This window comes from Choloepus didactylus, chromosome 15 (assembly GCF_015220235.1).
Source record: "Choloepus didactylus isolate mChoDid1 chromosome 15, mChoDid1.pri, whole genome shotgun sequence".
NCBI lineage: Eukaryota > Metazoa > Chordata > Mammalia > Pilosa > Megalonychidae > Choloepus > Choloepus didactylus.
The window spans coordinates 653682-669311 of NC_051321.1; the positions used below are offsets into that span (position 1 = coordinate 653682).

General features: G+C 61.7%; 1 protein-coding gene across 1 annotated transcript in view; it reads right to left on the minus strand.

Moving 5' to 3' along the window:
* The window catches only part of INPP5A (inositol polyphosphate-5-phosphatase A), a 203136-nt gene that overhangs the window by 7108 nt on the left and 180398 nt on the right, over window positions 1-15630 (minus strand). The window contains 3 exon segments of the mRNA XM_037804264.1: window positions 4391-4464; window positions 12742-12816; window positions 13034-13129. Coding sequence (XP_037660192.1) covers window positions 4391-4464; window positions 12742-12816; window positions 13034-13129 — 245 coding nt within the window.

The window sequence follows — 15630 nt, forward strand, 5'->3', positions numbered from 1 at the left end:
AATAGGTGGCTTTAAAAACACCAGTTATTTAACTTCTCGACAAAAAAAAAGAAAAGAGATAGAACAAAAATCACAGCTACAGAACTGAAAACCAATGACTGTGGCAACAAAACGTCATTCTTTTCGTTCTCTGGCCGCTTCTGTGGCCGGGTGTGGCCTGGTGCCCGAGGGGCAGACGCCTCCCAGCAAGGGGGGTGGCTCGGCCATTCTGGGGGTTCATGTGGGCCGTGCCCAGCGGGGCGCAGGGGCCCAACCGGGGTGCTGGGGCCTAGCCGGGGTCACGGGGTCTCTGCCAGGGCCAGCCGGACAGGCAGTGCTCTCTCCCCTGCCCCAGCATCCAGATTTAGCAAGTAGAAAGGCAGGGCCCATCCTTACTGTACTAGTTTTGCAGTTATGTGCATTTGTAACTGGGGATTACTATGGATGTTATTTATAAATGATTATTACAGCTATGAAACCATAAGGGGCTTCATGGCCCACAAAAAAGGTTGCAAGGAGCCTTCCAATCCTTGAATTTACAACAGACATACCGAGAGACAGCCTCCTTTGGCTGGATTTGTTTCGCACGGTCTGTCCCTGTGTTATCTTTATTTTCGTCTTCAGCAGCTAAAACTCGATCTTGCTCTGTAATCAGTCTGCTCAGGGGAAAACCACTTCCCTGCGGAGCATTAGCCCATCTGTGATGGCGCAGCTCTCCACGCCCGGCTCCGTCTGGTGGGTGGATGTGGGGTGCCCACCACCTCCGTGAGCCTCCCAGCGCGGCAAGGGGCCCGCTCGGTGATGCTCACCCCGGACCCCCAGGCCCTGCCCAGCCACGGCCTCCAAAGGCGATGTCTGGGGTTCTGGCCCCAGCAAGAAGCTTTGCCGCGTTAAACTGCATATGAACGGGGCCTGCGTTTCCGCTCGCCTGGCTGCATGCCCTGGCAGCGAGTCTCTCGCCTCCTCCCCGGAGCCGTGGGCACGTGTGTGGAGGCACCCCACTTTGGGGGCATGGCTGTTCGTTTTAGGCCAGTCCCTGGAGGGTGATGAGCCGCTCCCTGGGGTCCCCGAGGCCCCGAGGGTGTCACCAGGTGAGCACCGCGTCCACAGCAGTGCCAAGACGCTCCCTCCCTCGGTGCCACGTTGCCACCCCACCGCGCCTGTGTCTGCCCACGGCCTCCCGGGTCGTCACCCCTGGGGAGGGTGCTCTAGGGCGACCGTGCCCTCATGGAGAACAAGAACCGAAGGCTCGCTGAGGGCCTGCAACACCAGCTCCTTTTCCAGCCAAGTCCCTGCGAGGAGCCGAGCGCAGTCCACGGAGCACAGCAACAGCCGCCTGTCCCCACGGCGGGACCAGCCCGGCCACCCCCATGACGAGGCCCGAACGCCGACAGAATTCTCCGGAGACGGCCGCCGGGGAGCGGCTGCACCAGGCCCGGGCTGGGAGCACGTGGGGACGCCCCGCAGCGCGGCAGGGGGAGCACAAGGCCTTCACCAGGCTCCAGCCACCAGGGCCCCCCCAGCCACCGGCGGCGACCACTCCAGAGGGACAGAGTCCACCGTGCGATGCTGCCGAGACGCCACTGTGGCACGCGGGGAGGGGTTCCACGAGAGCCCCGGATACGCACTGACCCCTCCACCATGGTCTGCCCGCACGTGGTCACCGGTGACAGGGCCAACGCTCTCGAGGCTGAGAATCGGAAGCAGCCCAAAGAGCAGATGCCCAGGCCTCCTCTCCGCTCTGCTCACAGGCGCTGCCCGGCGCAAACACAGCCCGACTCCCAGAGATCCGGGCGCCACGCTGGCTCGCCTCTGCCCTGGCCCCGGCCCGTTGCTGCGCGCACGGCTGGTGGGTGGCCCCCCCGCTGCCCCCAGGCCTCCCCGCCAGAAGTGCCAGGAGGGGAGGACGAGCTCAGGCTCTGCAGGTGGGAGCTTCAGAAAAACCCAGAATTAAACAGAGTCTGAGTCCCAAGGGAGACTTTGTCCTGACCCCCGGCCGCTATGGGAATGGCTTGGTAAGCGAAAAGCCATCTTTATGAAATGAAAGTTAGTAGGATTAGGTGGGTTCTGAGGGTTATGGAAAGGAGGTGGCCTGGCTGGGGCCACCACAGACCCCTCCTCACAGCCCCGTATTCTGGGCATCCAGAGGTCCGGCCAGCACCTCGCCCAGGTCATTCCAGGAGCTCCAAGCCCTCCTCAGGGCCCCTGCCCAGCATGCACAGGGCTGCAGGTGAACGGGGCCCAGCCTTTGAGCTCACGACATGCGCTGTCCCCCGGGGTTGCTGGCCTGTCCTGCAGACAGGGGCTCCCAGGTCTCAGTGACTTGTCACAGGCCTGGGACCACCAGGCAGCAGGGCCCAGGGGGAATAAGACGCCCCACCCCAGAGAACGAAGCTGTGAGTGTCGCGGCTGAGGTCTGGGCAGGGTGTGAAGATGCTGGGCTGCCAGCGGCCAGTCCAGCCCAAGCCCCTGGAGGCCTGGTGTGGGCAGCCGCTGACGGCACCTCCCTGTCTGCCCACGAGACCTGGGGACAGGACTGGAGGGAGCCCAGGACCCTGCCTGGACAGGGCCCCTGCCGCGCGTGGCCGTGCCGTGGTGCACACCTGGGGGTTCAGCTGCCTCAGGACATGGGGCCAGTGGGGTGGGTAGGAGCACTGGGCACACACATGCACCCACTCAACACACACAAAGACGTGCCCTGCACACCCTGCCTGCACGTGCACACTCATTCAATGCACACATGTAGACACCCCCCACACACGTGTGCACACGCACATGCATGAACTTAGGTTATACACAAACTGCACAGCAGCCACGCACACACATGTATACACTTGTGCAATTCACGCTCACACAAGACAAACCCTGCACACGTGCCCATTCACACGTGTACCCCCTACACACATGCTGTGCACACGTCCCTGCAATGCAGATAGGCACACGCACGAATGACACCTACGTACAGGTACATGTGTACCCGACCCCACGATACGTACACACACTGTATAAACGCACACAGCTCTGTGTGCACACAACCTGCACACACACACACACGTGCACCCCACACCATACAGTGCAGACCCGTATGCTGCACATGCACGCAAACTCATGCAGAACACACACGCAGACACACACGTATGTACTTGAGTTTATACAGCTGTTCACACACATCTTGCCCACACAGACCCAGCCCCTGCACGTACCGTGTGTACACACACCGCCTTCTCACCTGTGCCCAGTACACCCATGCAAGTGACACACGTACCACACGTGTGCCCAGAGATTAATATCCCTTGCACACACATGACCATACCTAACACAAGGCATGCGTGTGGGTTCAAAACCCTTGCACAAACATCCTGCACACACACACAAAACCGCACTGATGCACATACACTCTTGAACACACCTGAGAGCTATTTTACTGCACAGTCAGAAAATCTCTGGCTAAGACCCAAACTCTCCTGCTGCCAATTTCTGACCCTCACCCTGTTTCCTAGCCACGCTTTTGCTCCCACCCTTTCCACGGTTTGGAACAGCTTCCCACACAGCGCACAGCTGAGCCCACACACACGGCTCTAAAAATGTAAGGGGACCAAAGAGGGGTAGTCCCGGCACGCTCTGGGCACAACCACCCGCCATCAGATGAGGCTGAGGTGCCAGCAGGCTGGACAGGATGCAGGAGGACAGCACGAGCTGCCACTAGCAGCTGTGGGTCCCAGGCTGAACTGAGGAAATTCCCTGAACGTGCCCAGAGTGCATTTTTGGCCAGGATGCAAGGATTTCTACTTGGGATCTGGAAAAGGAGAGAGCGGGGTTGGGTGGGGTGGGAGCCGGCCCTCGAGGCCCGGGCCCCGGGACGGGTGCTCAGGCTGCCCCTCTGCCACGGCCGCCCCTCGGGGATGCAGGCCCAGCCTCGAGGGTCCGAGCTGGGTGGGGCCTCTGGTCACGCAGCCTTGTCTCCACTCCGCCCCCCGAGACCCCGAGGGGTGTCTGGAGCCACATCCCTGGCTGCGCAGGAGGGAACGCTGCCCTTACTGGTGCAGGTTTCAAGACTCTACCAAAGTCAGGGTGAGACACAGCGAAGGCTCACGCACCTGAGAATAACAGAACAGACAACATCGAAAGCCCCAACCCCAGAGGGCACACTGTAGCGGGTTCCAGCTTCCTACAAAGATCCAGAACACACGGACGCCGCTGCGGGGCCCTGGGATGCACAGCTGGTAATGCCATATTTCACATAATGGGAAAACAGAATTACTTATTATTCCCAACTGGTTGCCTTTTCCTAGTGGTCGAAAGGACAGGGGGATGTGCTGTCTGCACACGCACGTGCACATGCGGCACACACACGGGGAGGAAGGAAGGTGGAGCGTTACCTGGTTTGTCCAGCAAGCAGGATATTCCTTACCTGGGAGGGAACGAGATGTCCAGTTCGTACAACCTGTCCTTAAAGACAGACAGCTCCTTGTCGAACTCTAAGAGCTGAGGAAAGGAGGAGAAGTCAGGCGGGGGTGCCCCTCGCGGGGGCATGGGCCACCCACAGACGGGGAGCACGGATCACACAGTATGAACCCCACCCCGAACGGGCCCCCACCCGGGCCGCTCTGCAGAGACCCTTGTCCTGCCTCTGGAAAGATCCACATGCCCTTCCTAAAGCCCCTGAGGACACACTGGTTTTCAGTCACCAAGGCTGTGTGCGGACACTGCTACCAGGCAGCTCTTGTCAAGAGACGCACGCGTGGGGCCTGCTCTGCGCGCGAGCCGCCCCGTGAGGCCGTTAAATCACACCAGGGGCCTCCTGTAGCCGGTCCGGCTGCCCCGGGCCACTCGCAGCATCCGAGTGCCCGTGGCCCCCTCGCGAGCTCCTCAGAAGGGCCCCAGCTCCAGCCCTGCCCGAGGTCTGAGGGGACAGAGGAGACACAGTGGAGGCCCCGCAGCAGCTCACACGGCCGCCCCACGTGGTTCCCGCAGCAGGCCTGGGTGGAGCCACTGCAGTCGGGTGGCCTCGCCCACCCCGGGTTCTGTGGGCGTCCCTGCCAGCCACCGAGCCCCAGGGAGGGAGGGCCCCACTGGGCCGTGGCCACTGGGCTCCGACGAGCCCCCCCCGGTGCACCCGGGGACACTCCACGCTGCCACCGCTCAGCAATCATGGCCAGAGCACAGCTGAGCTCGGGGCGGCCTCGCAGTTTTCCCAAGACAGGGTGGGGCCGCCTGCCCCCCCCCATCCATCATCCCTGAAACGGACAACGAGCGGCCTCGCACACATCCACGACATGGGCACCGAGGGGCCCTCCTCGTCACAGCCACCTCGAGGGCCGCGTGCCCACCCTCTGCTGCCCCGCCCCCCGCCAGACTCCCACCCCCCACTGCCGGGCCCCTGCACGTGGCGACCTCCAAGGCCCCACCCGGCTGCCCCCTGCCCAGCCACCAGTTAGGTCAAAGGAAAACAAAAATAAAAGTCCCATCGGACGGGGTGCCTGGTGCTCGTGGGCTGCGGCCTCGGCGAGCCCAGGGCGAGCTCACCAGCCTGCTCCGACGTCCCTCTCACATTTCTGCCAACCCTGGATGCTGGGAGGGGCAGGTCACGGGAGCCTGCGGTGGCCCGAGGAGGCTTGTCCACCTGCTGGGGGGAGCACCGTGGGAATGTCCACTGCAATCGTGGCCCGTTCTGTGCTGTCCCCAACATCCAGCTGGGACAAGTGCTGAGCCAGGGGCTCACCCGCCTGGCTTTCAAGACCCCAAGCTGCACCCAGAAAAGTCCCTATCTCCATTTCAAGGGAGAATCCAGGGCCAATGAGCTTCCAGAAGGTTCCTGGATCAGTCCCCCAGGGGTTGGGATGAAGAGGGCGCCACCCTCACGGCTGCCACGCACACACGGGACCTGAGCCAGTCCTGCACCTGCATGTGTGTGCGCAGGCGAACGTGTGCACGGGGGTCTTGGGGACATACATGCTTGCACTCGCGCCATGTTCACATATATAGACTTGCGCCAAAATATGTGTGCACTAGGTGTCTTGTGTTTAAAATACACAAGTTATACAGAAACACAGGCACACACAGACAAGCCTACAAATCTGTACCATGCAGATACCTTGAAGCTTGAATTCGTGGCCTTCCCAGATCACAGACGGATGGGGGTCCTCTTGCCGACGCGGCCGCTCTGGCCTCCCAGGTGCTGAGAGAAGGGGGCCTGGGGGACGTGCCAGACCTGGGCGAGGGCCCTCGCAATGGTGGCACCAAGATGGCTGGTGGGCAGGAGGGTGCCCCTGGCTCTGGCCCGAGCACTGCGGTCACCACGAAGGGGAGCGAACGAGGGGCCTGCTCCAGGCCGCCAGCCGGTCCATGTGCTCGGAAGCTCAGACGGCCTTTCCCAAAAGGGCTGGCAAGGAGACTCCAAAAAGGGGCTCCACCAACACGCTGGCCGCAGCTTTCTTTAGTTGTGACCCCACATGGAACATTCAGGGAAGAAGATGCAGGAAGAGGGCTGCGTTTCTCCCGCCCGGAGTTACCAAGTCTCCTGACGTTTCCCAGATGTCCCTCGGATGTGTTGAGAAGAAATACCCGTGTCACGGACACAGCAGATCCCCGGTCCTGCTCGACTGCCTCCTGCCCCAGAGGTCATGGACGCTGGCCTGACGGTCTGATCCCAGCCGTGTGTTTCTGTCATCACTGCACAGCCGCGCACCCACTGGGAGGGCCTCGCGTTACTGCACGTTTGCAAACTTTGCACACATGTTCCCGTTCCTCCCTCCTCTCACTCCTTCTGCTGACGCACAGCGAGCCGCTCGTCTCCATGGTCTCTCTGTGAGCGTCTGCGATTGGGGTCAGCTCCCTCCATCCCAGCCGGCGGCCCTGAAGGATGACCTGGCTGGTCACAGAATTTTAAGTTGGCAACGATGTCTCTTAGCTATTCGAACAAATTCATCATCTCCTGGCTTCATTTATTGCTTCCAGACACCAGGTGCCAGTTTCATTCTCGTATGTTAATCTGAAATTTTTCTCAGGTTCCTTTTAAAATCTTTTCTCAGCTGTACTTCCTGGGGACTTACATCTTTCAGGAGAACTGGAAAACACTCAGGTGCTCACTGTGCAAACAGGCCTCTTCGCTACTCCTGCTGGACGTGTGCTGGACCTTCTGGTTCTGCCCTCCTGCCCTGGGCCGCCTCTTCACGTTCTGCTACGTCTTTAAGTTTCTGTGCTGTGTTCTGGGTTATTCCTCAACGTGTCGTCCAGTTCACAAATCTTCTCTTCAATGGTGTCTACTCTGCCAGTTCATCCATCGAGACTTGTATTTCAATGACTGCATTTCTAGAAGTTCTACACATAAAACTTTCTTTTCCTTCTTATGGTGTGATATTTATGTTTCTGTTTATTTCACGTTTTTAATGATTCTAAGTATTCCTACTGATACTTTCATCAGATGATTCAGTTACTGTGTGTTTTCTGGGTTCTCTCTGTCAGTGTTTCCTTGTGTGTGTTGCAGTTGGGACAGTGAGCTCGTCTTCAGTGGGTCTCGTGTAGTCTTGGCAGTGGCTCCTACCTGCCCTCCAGGAGACTTCAATCCAGAGATGGGAAAGAGTCGACAAAGAGCCAGGCTCCGAAAGCACTGACCCCCACAGTTTCGTTTCATGGCCTCAGGTGTGGGGAGAGATGCTCAGTTCTCTTCCTCACCTTTCCGTATACTTAAACCGTGGAAGCCGCCCAGGCCTGTACATTGAGATGGATGCTGGCAGCACACTCGGCCGTAACAACCCACGGCTGGAGAGCCACTGACTGAGGTCAGATGCTGTCCGGCCAATGCCTCTGAGGCTCGTGGGGGCCAGAGCAGACCCTGCCACTCCCAGCCTCCTTGGCCACCATAACCTCACCTCAGACTACCCTGGTCTGACCCCAGCCGTAGGCATGACCAGGCTCTACCCCACAGGTGATCCCCGTCCCTCGCTCCCTGGCCGCAGGCTCAGCCTGGCTTTGCTGTGCCTGTCCCTGGGGTCCTTCCTCCGACTGCCGGTGTCCCCCCACCCTGCGCTGCGCCCCTCGTGGCCTGTGCGCTCGTGCCCTAAGCCGGTGCCACAGACCTGCCGGCTTCTTGCCCGTCCCGTGGGCCAGGCTGCCATCCGTCCTCTGCCCAGAACAGGGCCTGGCTCTGGGCAGGTGCTCGCTGGACACAGCCCAAGGCACCCCCTGTTCCCTCCTCTGTTTGGCCTCTGAAGAACCTAGGTTACCGCCCTGATGAGACGCAGTGAACCTTCCAAACCTCGAGACCCGCTCACGCCGAGGGAGCACACGTGTGGCGTCCCACCTGCCCGCAACACCCGTGGCCCCGCAGGCAACACCGGGCTTCACAACCAGCTTGCAATCCCTCAGATCAGTCTGATCGAAAAATCCAGAGCCTCCCTTAGATACCTATTTAATTATTGTCAGTTGCCTGGCAACTTATTTTATGCCAATGCAAATGCTGTTTCTAACTTTCCCTTGGGAAACACAACAGTATCGCTGGATGCCCTGATCCTTTCTCTGGAAGCAGGTTCTCCTTGGGCATTTAGAGAGGAAACGCCACCCACCCAAGCGAGGGGCCGGCCTGCTGTGTGAGCTCCTGCGAGAGGACCCCGTGGGCTGCCGAGGAGATGCTGCCCGCTCTGCCCGTCAGCTGGGAAGGGCTGCAGTGGGCGAGCCTTGGCCTCATGGCAGGCGGCACGGCCATGCCTGGCGCTGCCTCCGGCCGACAAGCTTGCGTACACAGCCCGTGCACCTGCCCCAGGGAGGCTGAGGCCCGGGGATCCAGTCACCTGTCCCAGGCTCCCCAGAGGCCCCACATGGGGAGAGGAGTCAGCCTGGCAGGGTTTCCAGCTTCTATCCCAACTGCAGGCACCCCAAGAAAGGCCACCCCCAGGCCCTGGTCGAGCCGCCCGGGGGGACGTGCAGGGTGGGGGCCTCTGGGGGCAGGAGCAGGCCAGGGGGCACCCTCGGCATTTACTGGCCTGTCCACAGCCACTGCCCCACACCCCCAAGGCCCCCCCACGCCCCCAGGGGAGAAATGGTCGCTCTGGGGCGGCATTGCCCTGGCTGCCCGCTGCTGGCATCTCACCCGTGCTCAGCGCAGATGCTCCGAGGGACTTACGGCCAACAGGCACCGGCTGTGCTGGGGACCCACTGGCCACCTAGAACCCCACGCGGCCTTTGCCCTCCTGGACCCCTCAAGCCAGCAGACGAGGAGTGCGCCTCGTTTTAACCCCCACCTGGCACCGGACCCCAGCAGGCCTGAGGGTGCGAGGCTGCGTGTCCTAGACGGCCCCTGCCCGTCCCGCTGCCCCCACCTCTGCAGACCCTCCCTGTGACCAGCGTGGGGCAGCCCTGGGGCCCGGGGCTTCTGCTCGCTGGCACAGCCAAAGCGAAATGACGAGGATGAAGAGCTGTGAGAAGGCATCTGATGTGAGATGTTTCTGATTGGAAATTACATTGCTTTTCTGTTGAACTGATCATTTGTATCTCTTTGAAATTTTTCACAAACATGATAACCAATTTCCCATGTATCTTAAACCTTCTTCTTCCTGATTACAAAGTGAGGAAGTCGGGGCTGCTGTGTGGACACTGATGAAGCGGCTGCCTGATCATACGTATCTGCCAGGAACTGTCCCCGCGGCCCGAATTCCACCGCCACGGCCGACACCACGCTGATGAAGAAAGAAGAGCCCAGAAAATCGATGCGTTGTGGGCCAGAGCGGCTGCTAAACACACACAGACATCTCTCTCCACCGGCCACAGGCCGGGGAAACACACCCTGCCCTGGGACAGCTGAGGGAAATTTAATCTCTCCAAACCCTCATCAGAGCACTCCATCCTGGAGCCCTGACAGCCACACTTATAATTAATTATACAATTTCGATGGGAATATTGACTGAACAAAGCTATAAATCATAGGAAAAGTCAATAGGCACGGACACACTCAATCATGTCCCGACCAATGATTACTACTCTTAAAATACAATAATTATTTTCAGGAGCCAGCTTGAATTAAATTCCTGTCAGCCGGGTACAAGGCCGGTGGTTGATGAGGGCTGCGGTAGATTTGGGGCACGTCTGTCCGTCCTGGTGGGAGGGTGTCTGCCATGGTGATGGGGCCGTGTGCCGGTGCACCATGAGGTTGCCTCTCGCCTGGGGGTGCTGGGGCAGCCACTTTCCGTGTCCCACGTGGTGGGGATGCGCTGACGGCACCTGCGTGGGCCGTGTGCTTGGGGGAAGTGGCACGAAGCCCGGCAGGGCCCGCGCCACCTGCGCAGAGCTGCCTCCTGCACCAGCACCGGGGCGGCGTCCCCAGGTCCCACCGGCAGCTCCGCTCTACTTCAGCCCTGCTGCGGCTTCTCATCTTAGAACGAAATCCCCAGGTTCTCATGAATGTTCACACTAATTCCCTTCTGTCTGAAAAAATCAGGACATGAAAACTTTCCACGTGGACAGTCAGAAAGAAAGGCCACAACTCCCAACGGCAACAAGCCCCCATCACACCCGGGGAAAGAACGTAATCTTTGTCTAAATGATGAGAGAAGTAAAAATGACGGGGTGCACAAATCCCTCTTGCTCCCCGTGCTTCAAGAATGTGCTGGGCCCTGGCTCTGTGTCCTCGGATCCCAGGGCCACCAGCCCGGCTCACCGGGACTAAGGCCCAGCCCCGACCGAGTCTCCATTCTCGGGGACCCCACCCCTGTGGCACATCCTCTCCCCCCAGTGGCCCCACCTCCGGCTCTCTCCTCCCGGAAAAGGCCCTGGACCAAGCCCCGCTGTGGCGGCAGCAGAGCAGGGATGTGGTGGTCTCTCTGGGGACAGAGGGGCTGCAAGGGGACCCGGCCTAAGTCGCTCCAGCCTCCCTGACGCAGACCTGCAGGAGCAGCTGCCAGGCGGGCCGAGGGTCCCCTGCAAGGGAGAGAAAGCCCAGGGTACCTGCGAAGCAAAAGGAAACCCAGGGGGCAGAAAGCCCGAGCAGGAGGACGGCCCTGCTGAGAGGCGGCAGGAGCCACGTGGGACCGTGCATGGGGGCCTTGCCCAGTCGAAAGTCCTGGCCGTGTGGTCTGAGGAGCAGGAGGGCTGAAGGAGGTGTCCTGGGCTCCTGTCCAGTGACCAGCTGGACCTGGGGCTTCGGGTCAAGGAAGTCCCGTGGTTGGTTCCAGGCTGCAGTGCTGGGGTATCAGTGGGACCCCGGGAGGTGCTGTCAGCATCTCTATTTGCACTCAGGGCCGGCCCACCCTGTCAGATGAGCCCCACACACCCGTGTGAGACAAGGCCAGCGAGGGGCCTGCCAGTGGTCGCCCGGCTGGTGCATGGTGGAGCCCATGTACAGGAGGGACACAGCGAGGGGGTGCAGGGCGGGCCGAGGCTCAGACACGGACAGGATGGGGGTGCAGGCCAGAGCGGCAGGCCCAGGAGGAGGCAAGGCCCCCAGGTGGGGGACCGAGTGGGGAGGGCACCCCGCGGGGCCCCGGGGACAGTGTGCCAGGGGGGCAGGACGTGGCCCACAGGGAGGGGCTGCCAAGGCCAGGACGCTGGACAGTGGGGTGGGAAGGGCAGATGCCAGGGGGTGGAGGGCTCGGGGGTGGAAATGGGGACCCTCGCACTCAGAACAGGGAAGAAGATGGAAACACCTTGACACTGAGATCAACTTGGAGAAAGGCAGGAAGAGGTACGCAGGTGGGCGTGTGCAGGTGAGCACACATAGGTGTGTATGCAGGTAGGCACACACAGGTGGACTTGTGCAGGTATGTACACAAGGAAGCATGCACACGTGGGTACGTACAGGTAGGCACATGTAGGTGGGAGTATGTACATATGTACCACGAGTGAGCATTCACAGGTGTGTGTGTGCATGTGGGCACACACAGGTGGGCATGTGCAGGTGTGTACATGGGGCAGGAGGCAGCCCAAGGACCACAGCCAAGTGCCCGCTCTCCTCACTGCTCCTGCCAGCCCGGGGAGCTGCCGAGGCCAGGGACCCCTGACCCCCAGCCCCACGGGTGGGCAGCTGCCAGCTCAGACCCACTGGCGAGAGCCGAGTGTGACCTCGTGAAAGAGACCACAGGGAAAGCACGTGTGTCCTGGCAACCAGCAGGCAGCAGAAACCAGGCCCCGGAGGCTGCTAAACCCGGCCCAGTGCCCACTGGGTGCCTGAGAAATACGTAGTAGAAACGTGCATCGAGGAGGCCCCCATCGTCCACGTAAACCTAACACCGGAGAGTGCGTGAGCCACCTCGAGATGCTTGTCTCTGCCGGGCCCCTCGCAGGGGGACCCGGGGTTTGTGCTGGAGCAGGTCTCCCACAAGGGCTGCTCCCAACGGCACCGCCCTGAGCGAGTCAACTGGCAGATTACACGCGCTCACACGCACACACAGTAGGTCCACTGCTGGATGCGAGGGTCTGCAGTACGCATCTCCCCTGTGCACGGGTGGGACCCCACTCCAAACGAAGCCCTGGGCCTCTGAGGCAGCTCCGAGCGGGGGAGTTTCTGCACCGGCTCGTGCCCGCTGGAGGGGTCTCAGATGCCAGCCACCCAGTAACAAGCAGCAGGACGCACCCCACAGGCCCTTCGGGGAGGAGTCGACGGGGCCACGAGGCATGGCAGATGAGCGGGGGTCACACACACGCCCCCTGCAGCCAGGCCAGGTCTCCAGATGTGGTTTCAAAGCCCACCTCGGGCAGGGGCAGGGGCATGCATGAGCAGTCCCAGGGACCCGGGCCCACAGCCGACAGTGAGGGCTCCCGGCAGTGGCTCACCGCAGTGCCGTTGTTGTCTCGGAAAACTTCCTGGTTGAAGTAGTCAAACAGCTTCTTTTCTAGCTGGAGCATAACCTGCAAGATCAAAGTGTTGCCCCGTGTGTGCAGGCTGGGCGTGGAGGGACACTCCGCCTCTCCTGGACGCGGCCCCCTCTGAGATCCTGCCACTCCCTCGGCCCGTGGCCCCCGTGCCTTTTCCTCTGGGCCCCCTGGGATCGATGTCCACCAGGGATGTGGGCTGCTAGTCCTGGCCCCAGACCCCATCCCCGCGGCTGCACACGTGCACACGCACCTTCCGGTCATTGTCGGACTCGCGGAATACCAGCTTCACAACCTCGTTGGTGTCGGCGGCCCGGACGGTCTGCATGGTGGCTTTTGTGCAGAGAGTCTGTGGGAGACAGAAACGCTCAGTCCCAGGAAGGCTCCGGCTGTGCCCCACGGCCCCCAGCCACAGGCTCCAGACAGAGCAGACGTGTACAACAGAGAGCTGGGCCGGGCTGCTGCTGCCCACCGCCCAGGGTTCCTCCAGCCCATGTGGCCCCGTGTCCCCGCGTCCCGGTGCTGCCTCCAGTTCTGCTCCCTGGCCTGTGAGCACGGCGCCTCTCAGGAAGGTGCTGGAAAGACCTCAGTGCCATCCTCACCAATCCCTAAAAGGAGCGCCACACGCAATGGCACGCAGACCCCTACGACAGCTCCCGGATGGAAGGCATGGCCGTGATGAGCAGAACCCCTAGCCCCATCCTGGAAGAGGGGCTGCTAGGAACGTGTCGAGGTGGGTGCGGGGCCTAGGAACAGGGGAGGCCCCACTGGGGGACGCCCTGAGACAAGACAGAGCGGCAAAAGCAGAGGTGAGAGCTTGGGGTGAAGGACACCCCCACTCTGAGTCTACGAGGGCAGAGGCCGTGGAAACCAGCTCCTGTCGGGAGGCGCCAGGCAAGCCGAGGGCTACAGAGGCCCCGAGGAGGGCGGTGCCTGCAGGCAGGGGCGCCGTGCGCATCAGGCAAAGGGGAGAAGCAGGCACTCGGGGGCCTGCAGCCGGACGAGGCCCCTCAAGCCCTGGTGCGCCTGGCACGGCCGGCTGAGGGGGAGGCCCTGGTCGGGGCCGCAGGGGAGAGGGCTGATGAGTGACCATCAGCCCCCACCGAGGCCACCGTACAAGCACAGTGCCACTGCTCCTGCCAGCAAGGAACACTCCAGCAACACGGAGAGCAGGAGAATACTCCAGCTCATTGGAGAGCACAGAACCTTCCAGCAAACAGCACACAGCAACTGGCTGTTCCCAACCCAGGACGTCTGGGAATCCCGCCCTGTCTTCACGTCTCCTGCAGAGAGGAGCCTCTGGGGGAAACGGGCTGCTTGCCAGGGGCAGGGACCAAGCGACACCCCAGGCAGGTGCCCCCAGTTCCAGCCCTGTCCCGTGTGGCAGCAAAGGTTTCGGGGCTGAGCCCAGGGGCTGCCGAGGGGTGGGTGCCACCAGCCTGGGCGAAGCCGTGAGCGCTGAGAGCCAGGGACAGAGTGCGAGACTCGCTCCTGAAGGCAATGAGCATTACCGAGAAATTAAAGCTTCAAATAAACCGTGAGACGTCGGTGCTCACCGTGACGAGGGACGGCGGGTGCGGGGAAGCGGGGACTGAGGGAGCCACGGGGTTCCTGTGCGGAAGGCACAGACTGCACGGCCGTCCACGGGCTCTGCCCAAACAGGGCGCTCCGGAGGCAGGGGGGCCGGGGGCCGTCTGCAGGCGGCTGAGCGCGCGGCTTGGGGTGCTGGAGGGCCGAGACTGGATCGGGCTTGTGTATAAATTGTGCCCCGTTAAAGAGGTTTTTAAAAAAACAACAAATGTTTCTTATCAAAAAAAAAAAAAAAAGGTGCCACAACACGTGGGCTTTTAAGCTGCCACCTGATTTTGGCTTCAAAAAAAATCTCCCTGAACAAGCCGACAAGAGCAGGTCAGAGCCCCGGAGGGCGGCTGAGATGGTGACCCCACCCCTCCCGGACGGTGAGCAGGCGGGGGCAGGGCAGAGGCCGGGGTTCTGCAGAGCGGGGGGGCACGGGGGTGGGGGTGGTGGCAGTGTGGGGCACTGGGGCAGTGAGGGGACACGGGGGACAGTGTGGGGGCACATGGGGAGCAGTGCGAGGACACGGGGCCTCCGCTCCCAAGGTGCCCTGCGGCCCTGGGCCTGACACTCAGAGCAGAGCAGCCGATCCGGCTGAGCCCCACAGCGGCCCCTGGGCCCAGCGGTCAGCAGTGAGCCCGGCTGCCTAGACTGAGGGCACGGGAGGTCGGACACCTCCAGAGCTGAGGGCCAGCAAGGCCTGGTGGACGGCCGACGCGGGTCAGGGACCAGGGTTCTGCTCCCGGGCATCTGCGGGGAAGCTTTCTTTGAGCTGCTTTATGGGCCACTTTGGGCTCCTGAAGGGTAAAGGAAGGACAAACACGAGGCTGACCGCGGGCCGGGAGGAGGCCCCTTTCACGCCCTCCTGCAGCCCCCCACGGCCCCTGATGGCATTCCCTGTTCACAGGGGCCTAAAGCAGGCAGCTTCCCCTCCGGCCCACCCGCTCAGGCAGAAACCCACCTGCCCGGCCACTCACCACCTCACGCAGGAACTCTTCTCTTTTGAAAGGAGAGAAAAGCACCCCAAGTGCTATTTTAAAAAAGCCGTCCAGGTTCACTTCCTTAGCGGCGGCACCAGTGCGTGGGAAGGCGCCTGTGTGCGCGGCTGCAGCCCTGAGCCCACCTGGGCTTCCCTGGGCCCCCTCGGGGCCGCTGCCGGTGACCCCGGTGGTCCAGCAGGTCCGGGGGGGCCACGGCCCAGGACATGGGCTCTGAGCCCTCCCATCGTGCCGTCCCCGCTCGGCCGACGCGCTCACCCCCACCCTCCTGCCACGC